Source organism: Danaus plexippus (assembly GCF_018135715.1).
Source record: "Danaus plexippus chromosome 16 unlocalized genomic scaffold, MEX_DaPlex mxdp_23, whole genome shotgun sequence".
NCBI lineage: Eukaryota > Metazoa > Arthropoda > Insecta > Lepidoptera > Nymphalidae > Danaus > Danaus plexippus.
Genome location: NW_026869851.1, coordinates 2,168,426 through 2,184,341, shown reverse-complemented (window position 1 = coordinate 2,184,341; position 15,916 = coordinate 2,168,426). Strand labels below are relative to the sequence as shown.

At 37.0% G+C, this 15,916-nt stretch overlaps 2 protein-coding genes across 6 annotated transcripts in view; one reads left to right on the top strand and one right to left on the bottom strand.

Annotated features, from left to right (window-relative positions):
• Window positions 1-592: 592 nt before the first annotated feature.
• Window positions 593-2,611, top strand: LOC116772215 (lysM and putative peptidoglycan-binding domain-containing protein 3). 3 transcript variants are annotated; one of them, XM_032664327.2, is made up of 3 exons: window positions 593-691; window positions 859-1,036; window positions 1,227-2,611. In XM_032664327.2, exons 2-3 carry the CDS (start codon window positions 899-901, stop codon window positions 1,794-1,796), a joined length of 708 nt encoding a protein of 235 aa, XP_032520218.2. In that variant the 5' UTR covers window positions 593-691; window positions 859-898; the 3' UTR covers window positions 1,797-2,611. The 3 variants fall into 3 exon arrangements, with proteins under 3 accessions (XP_032520218.2, XP_032520216.2, XP_032520217.2); XM_032664325.2 differs by having other exon boundaries at window positions 609-788; window positions 845-1,036; XM_032664326.2 differs by having other exon boundaries at window positions 611-788.
• Window positions 2,299-15,916, bottom strand: part of LOC116772214 (heterogeneous nuclear ribonucleoprotein K) — a 24,150-nt gene continuing 10,532 nt past the window's right edge. Inside the window, exons 1-11 of one of the 3 annotated variants that reach the window (XM_061528225.1) lie at window positions 13,705-13,850; window positions 13,580-13,617; window positions 11,286-11,380; window positions 10,909-10,965; window positions 10,195-10,238; window positions 9,804-9,879; window positions 9,263-9,394; window positions 5,264-5,392; window positions 4,242-4,676; window positions 3,892-4,061; window positions 2,299-2,663 (exon numbers count right to left, since the gene is read on the bottom strand). In XM_061528225.1, the coding sequence (XP_061384209.1) occupies window positions 2,621-2,663; window positions 3,892-4,061; window positions 4,242-4,676; window positions 5,264-5,392; window positions 9,263-9,394; window positions 9,804-9,879; window positions 10,195-10,238; window positions 10,909-10,965; window positions 11,286-11,375 (1,176 nt within the window). In that variant the 5' untranslated portion in view covers window positions 11,376-11,380; window positions 13,580-13,617; window positions 13,705-13,850 and the 3' untranslated portion in view covers window positions 2,299-2,620. Of the gene's footprint in view, window positions 2,664-3,891; window positions 4,062-4,241; window positions 4,677-5,263; window positions 5,393-9,262; window positions 9,395-9,803; window positions 9,880-10,194; window positions 10,239-10,908; window positions 10,966-11,285; window positions 11,381-13,579; window positions 13,618-13,704; window positions 13,851-15,916 lie in introns of those variants that run through there. The other 2 variants (XM_032664323.2, XM_061528227.1) reach the window with 2 other exon arrangements.

The following is a 15,916-nucleotide window of genomic DNA, read 5'->3' as shown; positions in this document are numbered from 1 at the left end:
ATTTTGAGTTTTGCTACCCTCTTTAGTTACACTACGTTAGCACTTACAAATATAAGTCATACCATCTAACTAAAACTAAAAAAGTTAGAAACTTCTCGTTTATGAAACCATTCATACAAATTTTATTATTAAAAAAATATTTAAAAAGGCCATGAAATAATTAAAAGATGCGGAAGTTGAAGAACTTTTTTTTAAACCTGACAATCGCCTTTTAAAAAACGATGATCATAAACAAAATTTATTTATTTTCAATAAAAAAATATTTAATCGAATCATAATATATGTATAATTATTATAATATACATGGAAAATTATTGGGAATAAAAATGAAGTACTTACATATCTATATTAGAATATTTAAAAAAAAATTGATTTTTATCACAGGTGGACGTCCGATAATTTTATTTAAACTATAGTAGTATATTTAAAATATAATAATTTTATATTAAAACATTCTGAGTATTTATATTTGAATAATGTTTAATATCATATAATATTTAATAAGTGTATTTACGTATAGTATAATACGTATTACAAATAAATTTAAAATGATTTTATTTAATCTGTAAGTCAAGCAGAAAAATGTTTTATCAATGTGGCGTCAAAATGTCAAAATAAGTTGCCAAAACTCAAAAGTAAGATGATAGCTCAATAACAGCTGTTTTGAGTGTTATTAATCAGTGGATACGTGGTAAATAATTATTTACATCGGAAGTAGAACTTACTTTTGTTTCGTAGGTCATGATATACTTCAGTAGTTTTAGACTTAATTAAAAAATGAAACAAAGGTGAGTAAGTAGTGCGAGACGTAGATTTGCGACATCGATGTTTACTTGGTGTTAAGATGGTGTTTTCCAGGTCGCGATCTTCACATAGTGGGAATGACTTAATTGAAAATATGAACGGGTATAAAGACGATAACGAATATAAGAATGAAGTTCAACTGTACAGAATAAAACCTCAAGACCACTTCATTGAAGCTCAAGTCCAAGAAGGCGATACGTTACAGGCGATTGCATTACGGTTTTATTGTTCTGTAAGCATCGTTGATTTATAACACACCTTTGTTCTTATATACGTCACCTGACAAGCTTATGTATCAACATAAAAAAATACTACAAAAGAATTGTTATTTGTTTATATTACTAAAACTCTTATATTATTATAATATATATATTTTTATTTATATTTAGAATGAGAATTATATATTCATGAATAATGGTTAGATTTCAGAATTGAAAAGGATTAACAATATTCATAAAGACAATGAAATCCATGCAAGAAGAACCATCAAAGTGCCCGTCACTCCTTACTCTGTGCTCACAGAACTCATACCAGCACAGCAGACGCCTGAGCCCACGCCATCAACATCTAGCCATATATCCACTAGTCTAAATATGAATAATCTCCTTCAGGACCCTGTACAGAACAGATTGTTACCCACAAATTTGGATACCAGTCCAAAGAAAGTAGAATCTAAGGATGGCGACTACTCTATCGATTGTAACACTGTCGTTCTAAACAGTACTCTCACGCCTTTGGTTGTGCCTTATACAGATTCAGAGCAAAACGAAAGTATCTCGGAAGATACAAAACTTTTACCAAACAAACAAAAAGTGCCAGTTGAAGCGGTCGTGGTTAAAGAGTTGACTTCGCACGGTGCAGATTTCGGTTTGAAATGGTTTCATCTGTTGTGTTTCGTTCTGGTCCTAGGATTTGCCGCCCCTTTAATATATGTCATGTTTTATTTGGACAAACCGGAACATTCAGAAGTACCGCCGCTACATCCCACATGATCCATCCCCACAAGCATCATCTGAACAAACGGCTTTAAGTTCCGCCGATATTTTGATACTATTTTTATATATTATATTATACATATTAAATATCTAAGGGACTGATGTGATCTATGAATATGGATATATATATATATTATAAGCAAAAAACTTTTTCTTTCAACAAAAATTTCCACTTTCTGATAAAGCAAGCTATAAAATTTGAATAACAACATTATTATTCACTAACAACTGTTTTGTTTTCGCTATATAAGAGTTTTATTTCCATTTTAAACCAAATAATACGAGACCTTGATATCACTCAGTAAACCTTAAGGAGCAATGTGTATATAGATTTTCGTATTGACAAGTGTGTTATAACACAATCCCCATGACATATCAAAACTTTTAATACATGTCTTATTAACATTTTCCAATACAGTTCAGTTTCAATGTGTTGCCAGATGCCTCAAGTCATCCTGAAGTACATATAATTAGGGATATAGAATAAAAAAAATATAAATATATTCACAAAATAAACCTTTATTTTATACTACATTTGCTTAAAAATAGATCGATGTAACAAATCATCAGTAAATTAAAACATTGCCATTAAACACAATCCTAGTTAAATATCTTTGTATAATTATGATAAATGCATTTCTCTTACATCGTAATAAACTTTCACCGGGTTGTGATCGAACCCGTAAATTGACGGTAAGTTTGTATAAACATCATGCATCCACTACACCGGCGGCGGTCCGCTCGTGAGCCTCCAGAGGTACTTATATATTACCGTTGAGTCTGCGACTTAAATAACTTAAATTACTTTGTGTTATCAGTAATCAAAAGTTTCCCCGGCCGAGGTTCGGATTGCTCTCGTGCACACTGGAAAAAAAAAACGATATATGTAAAACCATGTTCAGTACGGGAGATATTACAATAATATATATATATTAAGGAGTTAGCACAGTGAAGTCGTACATAGATCGAGAGTAGCATGACAAAGGCAGTCTCCTCCGAAGATAACGCACACGCTTTGTAGGCAGATTAGTGATTTCTTGTTACATAATTCAAACAACAAAATCACTAGTCTTCCATACAACACGAGGCCTCGCCAGTTAGTCGGTGGACACTCCTAGAACATTGTTATTCACACGAGTCACACGAAGCATTATTAGTAAGGAAACGGGAAGAGTATAGTGTTACGTAACACGCGTACGTTATCAAACTACCCCCAGCGGTCGAGGATCCGACCGTGACACACTCGCTATAATAATGTACTATATACTAGTAGAAACCAAAGTGTATAAATAATGATTAGTTACTTTATTAAAAATAGTATAATTTTTACCTTTAATAAATATACTCTTGGTCAGAGAGTGTTATATTATTTAAGCTTATTTTTGTTTGGTGCCAGTTCTGGGAACTCTTCAAACATTCTATTGCAAAAAAATGTGTTAGTACTGCAATGTTTTTTAGAAACAAAAATATATATATATGTTCTGTGAACTGGAGCTATGATCTATTGTAAATGTCGCTTACAGTAATAATTGAGATATTTCGATAGGAAAATATAGATAAATATTTAATGGTATTAGTACATTTACTGTATGTGGAAGCATAAACATGATCACTTACAGACAACAGTTAAAAGACATCATGCACAATAAACTTACACCATGAGCAGGTATGTATGTGATTTGAACGCAGTTCAAACGTATGGAAATATATACATATATTTGTGTGCGTGTGTGTTTTTAACACACATATATATATATATATATATATATATATATGTGTTAAAAACGTAAGTATATATATCAAGGTACACTGTGACTGTATTTGTAGGGTTGGGTTGGTTGTAAGGGTTTGTTTATGTATAAGCAGTAATCGAACCGAGATCGTTTGTCTGCTTGTATGTAATATAATGTATCAGTGTGTGTGTGTGTGTGAGAGCATGTGTGTACGTGTGTATGTGTTAGCATGTGTGTACGTGTGTATGTGTGTTAGCATGTCGGTACGTATGTGGTGTGTGAGCATGTGTGTACGTGCGTGTGTGTGAGAGAGTATGTGTGTTCGTGTGTGTGTGTGTGTGTGTGTTGGCGCAGCCTACCTCTGTTGTAGCAGGTACTGCGCCTTCTGTATGCGGGGAGGTGTGCCGGTGATGGTGATGATCCTGTCCGCTGCCCCGGGGAGCGGCTCAGCGATCTCTATGCCGGCGCCGCTCTCCGCACGGATCTTCCGGATGCGGGAACCCGCTTTGCCGATGATGGCGCCCGCGAGCTGGACAAACACACACACTATACGTCACACATGTATAAAATGCTATTACATAGAAGTGCAATCCTTCTGACTAAAAACTTGCTGAATTTTTGACTTTACTTATTTTAAGCGCATCAAAAGTGAGCAATAAAGGCTTATTTAATAAGTAATATAATGTTTACTTTATATTCTAATACTCACGTCTTTGGGGATGGTAACTTGTGTGGTAGTCTCCTGTTGGTTTCCGCCGTTGCTGTTGAAGTTTCCTCCTGATGAGGAGCGGTTGCTGCCGCCGAAGTTACCACCGAAGTTGCCACTGCCAACTCCGCCTCCGCCGCCGCCGCCAAAGTTCCCACGAGGGGGTCCGTTGAAGTTGCCGCGGGGGCCCGGGCCCGAGAAGTCGTTGAATGGTCTCGGGGGCCCGTTGCGACCCATCGGAGGGCCTCCTCTGGGCGGTGGTGGACGGCCTCCTGGACCCATAGGACCTGGGGGCCCTCGCGGAGGCCCCCGCGGTGGTCCTCCCCGGGGCCCTCCTCCACGAGGCCCCTGCCCGCTGCCAAATCCTCCGTATTCATCCGCATAGAAATCATCATAATTATGTGGATCGTAATTCTGCACGGCTCCCTTGATCGGCACCTGTAATATTATTATAGTTTATTACTTAACACCGTACTCGGAGCACGTCATGTTTTTATCCAATGCAGCCATAAAGCCGCGTGTTTGTGTTTTATGTCGTATCAGTATGTGGCAGCTGTGTCCGTCACCTGCCGTGCGCCGCGACCCGTGGGCCGCGTGTTGAACGCTCATACTAAAGCCTACATAGAAATCGTTAACGCTAATTCTCGATCACAAACGCGCTTCGAACGAGTTGAACACGAACAATTCAATAAACATTATGTGTATATATAGAATAATAATAATATTATTCTAATCACCGTAGGAACAGATCACCGTGTTTAATTGAAAACAAAATCAATATCACTCCGGTTTTTTTCTTAAAATACGACAATGTTTTCAATAATAAATCGACACGCTTAAATGTACTGAACAGTTAATTAAACCTTTGCTAAACTGTTTATTGCGGCTAAATTAACCTAATATTCGATAAAATATATATAGAACCAAAGATTTATATATATATATATGTAAATCTTTGGTTCTATATATATATATATATATATATATATAACGCGCTTTCCATACAAGTATCAGCCGGCCCTCACCTGTCTTACTAGATGGAGCACCTCCCTGATGCCGTCAGCCACGGAGGTGGCCGTGCCCACGAGCTGCACAACACGCTCCGTGCTCTGGGGCGCCGTGTTTGAGAAGATCTTCAGTCTGGAGCCCGTTTTCTGACACACAATTATTATAACTATTTAATAACACGTATTTAAACTGCTTCATAGCTTAGGAAGCATCATTATTCCCAAATTATTTAAGAATACGGATAATATTTTATTATTTAAACAAATATGAAACACCAACTGTCTGTATATGTATATTAAATACAAAATAAAATATACAGCGTACGTAAAAACTTATACGACAATAATATTATTTTAATTGAGAAAACCAAATGTCCCCAATATATTAAATATATTATTTTAGATAAAGTAAAATATATTTATACATTGTAACGTTATAATGAAACTTGGTTTAATATTTGAAGTCCCGGCGCGTGCTGTTTATTGTCAGTCATCATTCAAACGATACCGTGTTCAGTTTTGGTTAGTTTTAACTCTATATTTAGTTCGCTTAAAGCTTAAACCGAACCTCGGTAATAATCAATTATTCCAACAATTAAAGAATAATGTAAAATAACATTTCTATTAGAGTTACTAAACAATTTAATTCCGTCAAGTCCAAGGCGCACTTATACTGTGCCTGTATGGAGCTGTTAAGCGTCGTTAGCCTAACACCTGTATGTAACACGGCCCCTTAACGACCACTTTCTTAGTCATCAAATTTATTTACAACCCAATTTTATGAATAAATAATTGTAATCCACCGAAGCCTCCGTCCGTTACATCGGGGATGACGTTTGTGTGTGTACTGCGCATGCGTCGACGGATCGACCCGCGCACGTGGACCACACACACATAGACAGGAACTGACACATACACACACGCGCGCGCACACTACACGCAAACACAACGCTTACGCACTTTTACAACCGATCTAATTTCAGATTGAATTATTAAAAGTTAGAACGCAATAATGTATAAACGTCGTTAGCTGAATCTAAACATAATACAATTTATAATTTAATAATTAATTTTAAACACTCGACGAACTCTGTAATAATATATTTATATTTAATTTTATTTCACAAAACGAACCTCATTAGAAACGATGCAATCTGGGTAAAATCAATGAAACGTAAGCACCAATCACTTTTCATTAAGTCCATAATACAAGTTTTAACTCGCGATTAAACTAAGCGGAAACGAGAGCGATCCAAGTAGCGCGGTGTTAGCTCGACGTCCATGAAAGCGACCACCCCTCTGGACGGCCAGGACAGGAATGAGCTACTTCATCGTAGTGCGTCTTGCAACACCTGACGACCCCCTCCTCCGCCCTTTCGCCCCCACCATCCCTCACATGCCTCACCGGCCGTACTGCACTTGTAGGGCTTGCGTCAACCGTCACCCGCGCCACGCCTACGACCAGCCGCTAAACTACCAACACTACAACTGTTGTCATAAACTTTATTAACTATCATCTAATGACTATTAACTACACATCTTTATTTTTAAAAAAAGGTTATATTTTGACTTTAAATTTTTAAAGTGTCTATATTCACTGTATACTGAGTGTAAAAAAGTTAGACATTGAAACCGTATATGAAAATAATAGAAACTTTACGGTAGAATTAATAATTAATTGGACTCGATAGAATTGTATTGGGCAACATTTTGTTTTATACATGGGTCGATAGTGAGGCTAGTATTTGATGGCACCGAAGCCTTACGGCGTCGGTTCGATCGGAAACGGAAGCGGGCTCGCGTGCCCGCGCGCCTAATTGCCGGTGTCACCGCCACAACTCCTGTAATTACGTCTGCGACATATGCGACCGGTTTGAATTACAACGTACGGCCGGCGTCATGGCCTCCGTACGTCACACGAAGCACGGCTCGACTCCTATGACATATAGGGATTTCCGTAACCGGCATCACTTATAGATCGAGCGATAGGCGAACAAAGCCGTGTCCCTCGGAGCCGCCGCGGCCGGCACAATGAGCGTTCCTCGTATCCAGTTTTATAAACGAGGATGTGGCAAAAACCTTCCCCCATCACGTGCGACGGAGGCCGCGCTTCCGACGGATGAAACCCCACCGACCACGTGTTCCGACACCCTCTTACAACATTCGACTCTCCAACAATACACCTTTAATATAATATTAATTCAAACTTTTCGCTTTGATATTTCTTTGATCGCTCGATCGACTCCGGTACCTGCTAGTGGCATGTGTTTGTTGAGGTCACAGAGAAGCTTTGTCCGAGCTGTGAGTAGTCCAGGTGTTAGCGTTTTTGTCAGCCTTCCGCCGGCTGAACCCCACCTGCCGATATCGTCACAGCTGCCGCCCGCACGCGACTAAACATATGCCTGTATTACCTCTACCACGACGGCCCTTAAATTGTATTTAATGCCTCCAGCGTACACGTAATAACACGTAATATGTATAGCATTCGGTCGGGACCGTTCTTGTCTAAGCGAATCTTAATCCCCGACGAAAACATCGGTATTGATTTAGCAAAACCGGCTGATGTAATAAAAATTGTCTTTAGTACAGCTATAGCGTCTCGCAGACTGAGTCTCGCCGTATGTATAAAAACTAGTTCATGGCAACAAAGAAATCATAAAAATATCACAATTGACGGTATCCTATTGATGATACGGCGTCGCGGAACGTTAAAACCATTCTACCATTATGTTTACTCGCATATATTTCAGGCGTTTTGTCCTCACAGGTAGAGTCCATTGACACGATCGGAATCCGCTACAGAAATATGAACAAAGAACTCGCATTCTTAAAACCCAATCCATTCAGAGGGACAAAAAAACTGCAGATGCTTAGCGGGAATCCTTAGCAAAGATGAAACATCTTAGAGTAAGCGATCGACTAACATGTGAACGTAATTTTTTGTTACAAACAGCTGACTGCGGGTATTATTCAAGTGACATAGCCGAGTATATACAAGCGCTGGAGCTGTATATAGATAGCGATATATTTGTATGAACATTCGGGACAGCCGACAAGTATAATATAATTTAGCAGAACAGTTAAATGTCTGAGCACAACTTGTGGAACACAATACGGCTAGTTGGCGAAGTCGACGCTAGACGTTTTAAAACTTCCCTACATAGTTAGTTGTTGGTAATGGATCGCTGCGATGCAGTCTGCGGAGCTTTCACATTATTTGTTGTTACCAGAAACGTGACGAATTGTAAGGCTTTCAAACTTAATCAAATAGAGAGCGCGGCGACGGACGTATCCGATAGCTCTCGATAAATTGAACCATTTAGATCACTGATCCGTACGACCAAAAACCTAGGACTCTTTTTTCTATCTATTTGGGCCTGAAATAGGACAGCCGTAGGTAGAGTGCCTCTAGAACTTTTATAATTGAATAAGATTGATGTTGTACCGAAACTTTGTTAGGAGCAGATGTGGAGCTACAAAATTAAGTGAAATCTGATAAAAAAAACTAGGTAAATTGTCTAAAACATCCGTCGAATTGTGATAAGACGGGATATGGGAGGCAGCTGCCTTCACATCTGCCCTTCATCCGCAGACGACCGAATATTGAGAGAAAAAAAAAAACACTTCATTATTGCTCGCGCCTCGGCAGATGAGAATCATGGAAAGGCAGCTGTTGCCGTAATTATAAATGAGCTTACGACCCATACGCCGTGCACCTCAGATTGCTCTATATAAATAATAAGAGCAAGATTTAGTTGTCTTCGCGGATATTACGTGAGCAGATTTGTACATATACCCAATTGATTGATTAAATTAATATTTTGCTAATTAAATTCCGTAATGGTAATGAGATTTGAAATTTGAGGGTAGTTAAAAATATTGATTTATATGTACCTACAATTAGTGCTGGCCCGAGATATGGTATAAAATACGTTGCGTATATTACATAAAGTAATGTAATATACGCAACGTATTTTACTATAAACGTTAAGTTTGATGGTATCCATTAAGACCTACCTCTCTGAGCTCCTTGATCTTCGCACCAGCCTTCCCAATGACACAACCGGCCCGGCTCTGATGTATCAACAGACGGACGTCCAAGTCGTCACTACTGCCGCCGTGTTTCGTCCCTGAACCTGGCCCTGATGCCTATAGGAATTATAGAGAGTAAAAAATATATCAAATCATTATAACATTATTTGGCCACTTTTCTTAACAATTGTAGGGATTGATTGAGGTTTGAAGCAAAGAGATTTTCTCGAGAACATAATATGGATGCCGCGCTGTTCATTTCAAACATTTAAATGTAAACTGAGAATACTTTGAATTAAATTTAAGTATACATTTATGATGACAGATAGCACGCTATTAAGTTATATAGATAACGTTTTTGGGTATGCGCCTTCATAAATGTGATTCATAAGTCTAACATGTAATTGGACTTATATCTGCTAAATTACAGTGCAGTCTGACGGCTGCTATATTACAATCGTTCAAAAATAGTTGATATTATTTAATTTTTTTTTAATTGGTTGTTCATTACTATGCTGATACTTACGTCAGCCAGATTGGGCAGGATCTCTTTTACGATTTCCATAATAGTGTCGATATCCGAGGCCGTTATGGAGAGTACTCTGAAACACAAACACTCAGTTATACCACATCAATATGACGGGGGAAGGGGAATATAAAACACATCACAATATTGAAAACGGTTTGTAAATCAACGGTCAGGGAGGTCTTTAATGATATCTCATTGACAAAATGCTGTTACACTTTGGAGATATCGCTGAGAGTACGACAACTTAGGTCCCGAAGTGTGTGGGGGAGGCGGCGGGGGGAGTGGCGGTGGTGGTGATGGGGTGGACGGACGTGACGTCATGGGATCGGGGATGAAGCGGCTGACTGTTGAGTGACCGGCTGTAAGTGAGAAGTTGGCGATAGTTTACCGTTCGGGGCCAGGGCAATCTGGGACTGTTATAGAGGCTTTGTACTGCGACGGGGCGGCGGCAGGCGGCGGCGGCGGGACCGGCAACCGAGAGCGTTGTAGCGGCGCACCGGACGTCTCCATACCACCGTGCGCACAACTACCATTCACAACATACTACTTGCACCAGGCTACTATGTCACGTAAAGTTAGGTTAAGGGTGCAGTTGATAATGGTAGGTCGGTTGGTATGGAGGCGCGCGGTGCGACCCGCTACGTTCACAGACACTTCTCGGGGGCAGTAAGAACCTGTAACTGGCTGCCGGGGGGTTATTGTCTAGCCTACGATCTGGCCGCGTATCCTCGTATCGCATACGATAATTAGTACAAAAAAAAGATTCAAAGACCGGGGGTCAAAGATATTGGTTCCGTTGTATTAAGAGCGGTACATGAGTAAGGTCGGGTGGTACCTGTGACGAAAAAAATGTAATACAATTAAGTATATATGTATGTATATAGTAATAGAATATATTTAATGTTTACTTACACTAACATCTGTAACACCTGGAACTATACCATGGCATTAATTGTAATCTACACAACCTGACAGGCTGACGTCATTATGAAATAATGTTTTGTGTCCTTAATACTACCTGATTGCGGATTCCGTAGTGATTATACTCTTACTATATATATACTCGATTTACTTACGATTAGCATGCTATATAAATACTGACCTCATTCCTCAGCTTGGATATGTTAGCGCCTCCTTTCCCAATAATCGACCCAGCGACCTGGTACATCGAAGAATTTAAACGGTTAATAAAATCTTAAAAACTGTAATATTCGTCTCATAACCTTATCACCAGTTTGAAAAGACAAGCTGAACACAGAGGCTTCCGTCTTACACACACCATAGTAAAGAACAGAAACTGTCAGCCTCTGTGTTTCATTCAACCTACAATTTGGTTGTTTTCAATAGTTAATAGTCTTACTGTGATAGCTACGTCCTAAAACTTAATTTCCATCAAGCATCACGTACGAAGATTTAGTTTGTTTAGTCCGTGTTCAGTTTGTTTCAGACTCGTGGTAGGGGTGCTGATGTTCTACGTACCTTGCTCGGTATGAGGAAGGTGACCTCATCGTCGCTGTGTCGCTGTCTTTTCTGCATGGGACCATCGTCACCGTACGCGTCGCGTTTCATTTTGCCTAAATAATAAAATATATACAATATTATATAGATATGGAAAAAGAAAAAAAAATATATAAAGTAATAACGTAAAATAAAGCTTCGTAAATCCGAGTAACCAATAATCCGACCATGAAATATATGAAATAGTTTCGGGTTTTGCGTTACTGTGTAAATAAAATCCGGGTTTAAATTAAATACTTGATGTTTGAATACAGCTCGTGATGAAAATACGCTTTTTTTTAGCATTAATATATGTTTAATATAAAAATATAAGGCATTTCAATTTAATCTATGAATGAGATAACTGAACTACCGACATATGAATGTTAAAAATTTTCCGTTTGTTTATTGAAACAATTCAATAAAATTAAATCGATGTATGGTATATTAAAAATACAGGGGCAAAGTACAGGTGGTACATATTGGATGCTGGATACAATCCGATTAAGATGTCCTATGCATATATATATATATATATATGCATATATATATATAATAACCTAATTAGAAAGAAATCTTTACAATATTTTGGGTCTCTGCTTTTACAAAACCAAAGAACATGAATAGAAAAAAAAATCTATTCCTCTCTCAATATGTGGAAAGGCCGAGAGAAATCTCATACAATACGTACTACACTCCCTACAATGAGGACCCAAAACCAACAAGTTCAAGTAATTGAACTTACTGAATACCGACTCGGAGCTAACCCTAACTATGTATATATATATATAGAAGATGTACTATTGATATATTTATATATATATATATATATATATCAATAGTACATCTTAATCGGATTGTATCCAGACCGATCTATAGTCAATCATCGGATGCAGGCCGGCGCCACTTCGCCGCTCGGGTATCGATCCCGCTAACATTTGATGAAAACCAACAAACAATTAACACTAGACATCTGCCGCGGATCTCTCTACCTTTGATATTAAGATCATTATTGTAACATATCTCATTAACACATTAAAGAATCCACACTTGCATTCTAGTAATGAAATGTTAGCCGGAATGTGTAACTCGCGTGCTGGCGGTATTTATGCATTATATACATTAAACAGTTTTTATAGCTTCGAATGGATTCTTCACTAATTATAAAGAAATACATATGTATGTATTTATTATGTTATACATTTCATAATACATTATCCTTCGTATCTCGTTGAAAAATTTACGGTTAACGAACATCCAGGTCCTTACTGTATTTCCTTTAAAATGAATTAAAGTATTGTTAAAAAAATAATTTAGAATAGTATTAGAAAATTTATATTAAATATGATGGATCTTTCAGTTTTCAAGTCAGTTCAGAACACAAACTTTGTTTGATTTTAGTCCTTAATTCATTAACATAAAGTATATAAGGAACAAACAAATCAAATGTTATATGTCAAGTAGTCAAATTAAAGCGTAACCTAAGCACTTAATTGAACTTACTTTAAGCTACTATATGAAGTATTTAAACTATTTATCTTGTACACAGAACGCTCACACTATGTAAGATAAACACATGTTTGAGGGTCATTGACACTCAGGTGTGCGAAGGTTGGAAACCAACCACAATCGCTTACTTTAAATGATTTCTAACAATGATGTTACAAAAATTCAATTAAAAACTAAATAATTATAATTGTTATTATATAAAAAAAATATATAAATTTAAGAGAAAAATTATAATAACCATATGTAGGTCATACACGTAACAGACGTAAAAATATATAGATTATCGTATTTTACTATTCTCATATAAATTCTCATATCGTTTATGCTTAGGAGTCATATAAAAATAATTCATCGTTATGTGATAGACGTAAGGTCCAAAAAGTGGAGCACACTGCCGGCGTGGCCCGGCAGGTGTTCGCACAAAGACTTAGCTAGGGAACTTTGAGGAAGAAAAAAAAACCCGCTCCAAATGTCACTACCAGCTGTCTTAAAGACTTACGTTCACCGACGACTGTTTAATACAACAACATATAACTATAATTTAAGGTTACAAATGTATTACACAACCAATGTGAAATATACGAATCAGTCCGAGAGGCAGACGGTATAATTTTAACAATGAACGATAAATAACTTAAGTAATAGGTTATATTTTTTTTAGTATATACAAAAAACTTTTGTGAACTAACAAGAACGAACATCGAAGCTCATACAGCTTTAATAAGGACAAGGTTTTTTATGAAAAAAAAGAGCGGGCAAATACTTACCTGTTCAACCGGGGCGTTTAGGAACGGGCGTTTTGTACCTAGAACAATGGACGACAGATTAAAAAAATATACATAGCTTATATATGAAATATATATAAATATATATAGATAAAATAATAACATACATTATAAATAATATAAGGGGATCGCGTGTTTGAATGGCCGGTGAGTGTTACGAGTCCGCCTAGAGAGGCGTTCGCGTGCGGACTGGCACGGCTCGGGCTGTGCTCGGGCGTTAGTACAACCCCGAGAGACTCTAGGGCGCCGCTGATGGACATGCGCACTCCACAGCGACAACACCCCTGACTCCCATTGTGCCCCGGAAACGAGGACTCAACAAGACAAGCCGCAAGGATATGCCTTCAACATGCACGCTCTTATACACCACCTAAACTAATTACGACTGTTACAGGGAAACTATAAACTAGCGACGAGCCGAGGAGTCCTATGATACTGTTACATCGAACCGAACATTATTGAAAATATTATGAATATAAAAAATATATAAAGGGAGTCAAGAGACTCGAGAGTAGAGCCGTCTCACTGAGATCAAAGTCCTACCCGGTGTAATATGTTCATAAGTTGAATAACTTGCGATCTCTGAAATATGCTCTTTGAAGTTCGTGCCAGCCGCTTACATACAAAGTTACCAAGTAAAATATGTGTTAGTTAACACGCACATGGAAATATTAACTTTAGTTTCAAGGAAACATAACTTAAGAAGGGATTTTTGTATTTTGACAGTAGAAAAGTAGAATTTAATTCTTAATGATAAAAATATTCACATCTTAATTTTCATAATTTATTTTTGCATAACCACGTCCTTTCTCTAGCGGCAATACTACTGACTTAATTAAGAAAGAAAGATCGGGTATTGAAAATTAATTTTTGTAAATGAAAGTCACACTAATTATAACGAATACAACGAAGAAACAGTTTTATCAATATATAAAAATAATGAAATATAACTTCAAAATTTTATCATTCCATAATTACTAATCGGTGTTGACATAATGAAAAAATAAAATGAATAATTAAAATTAAAAAAAAATAATAATAATATGCAATATTATGTAATGGATGTACCATAGACAAGACTGATAGCATGCAAGATGGTCGTTAGCTTAACAATATCCAAGTTTGACAACACTCAACTAATTGACCACGATTAAATCGTGACCAGCGCTGCGAGGGAGACTCCTCAACTGTTATCATGGCATCATCTTCGTATGTTTATATTAGTGACATATATACCGACATATAAATACATTTCACTGTCACATACTAATACATCTCTGGAGTGATCATCATTCATCATATGGGAATTTTTCGTTTTTTTTCTATCGATATATCAATAAATTATTCATAACTGTGCGACAGACGGAGCTACACACGGACGGTTATAATTACCGAACATTATTTCGACTGTAGAGAAAAAAAAAAGGTTGGATACATAATCTTAAAAGCTTTCAACGTATAAAATATCGAACGATTTTTATAGAACACGCACGTCATGTTTGACCAACGACATTACATACGGACACACAATTTGGATATATATATATCGATATAGATAATAAACTATGTCAATAGCTAATAGCCGCGGTCAAGACAATCGTAGCCATGGTAACGAGGCATCAACAAAACAACACAGTTTTGAGAAATAATTTATAAGAACTAAATGTATGTCAATAGTCAATACAAAGGCAATACAAACACAACAGTAGCACATACAAAGCAACGTATGACTTACGATCAAATAACATAATATATTTTTTTAATTAATGTTCATTCTAGCATAATGTTTATTTTTCATATTTATAAAAGAAATTCATATTGAATTCTTTATATCATCAGAGTCAATAGAAAAATCACATCGGTATGTTACATAATTGAACGTTTAAAATTCATAATCAATGAAAGAGTTAATAATTCTTCTGAGATTTATATATATATGTATATATAAATATTTATTAGTGTGTGATATCAAACAGATGTCTTAACAGAGCCTTATAATCTCGCGTATCGGTATCGTGGGAATATCGACAAGTGTTCATACAATTATGCAGTACTGACCTAATTGCGATGGTTGGCTTTCTTTCTGCAGTTTCTCTGTAATTTTAGAAGACTAAGGTTCTAGTATATAATTTAAACGTATCGAGCCATTTAAATATTCATACATCTATGAGAATACGCCAGCCGCGAGACAAGCAGGCGACTCCGCCGTCCTCAACGAGACCCTGACGATGTCGATACGTTTATTGACGGTAAGAATTTTTTTAAATAATTTCTAACGTATAATTAACCGATAACCTGGGTATAATTAACTGTGTATTT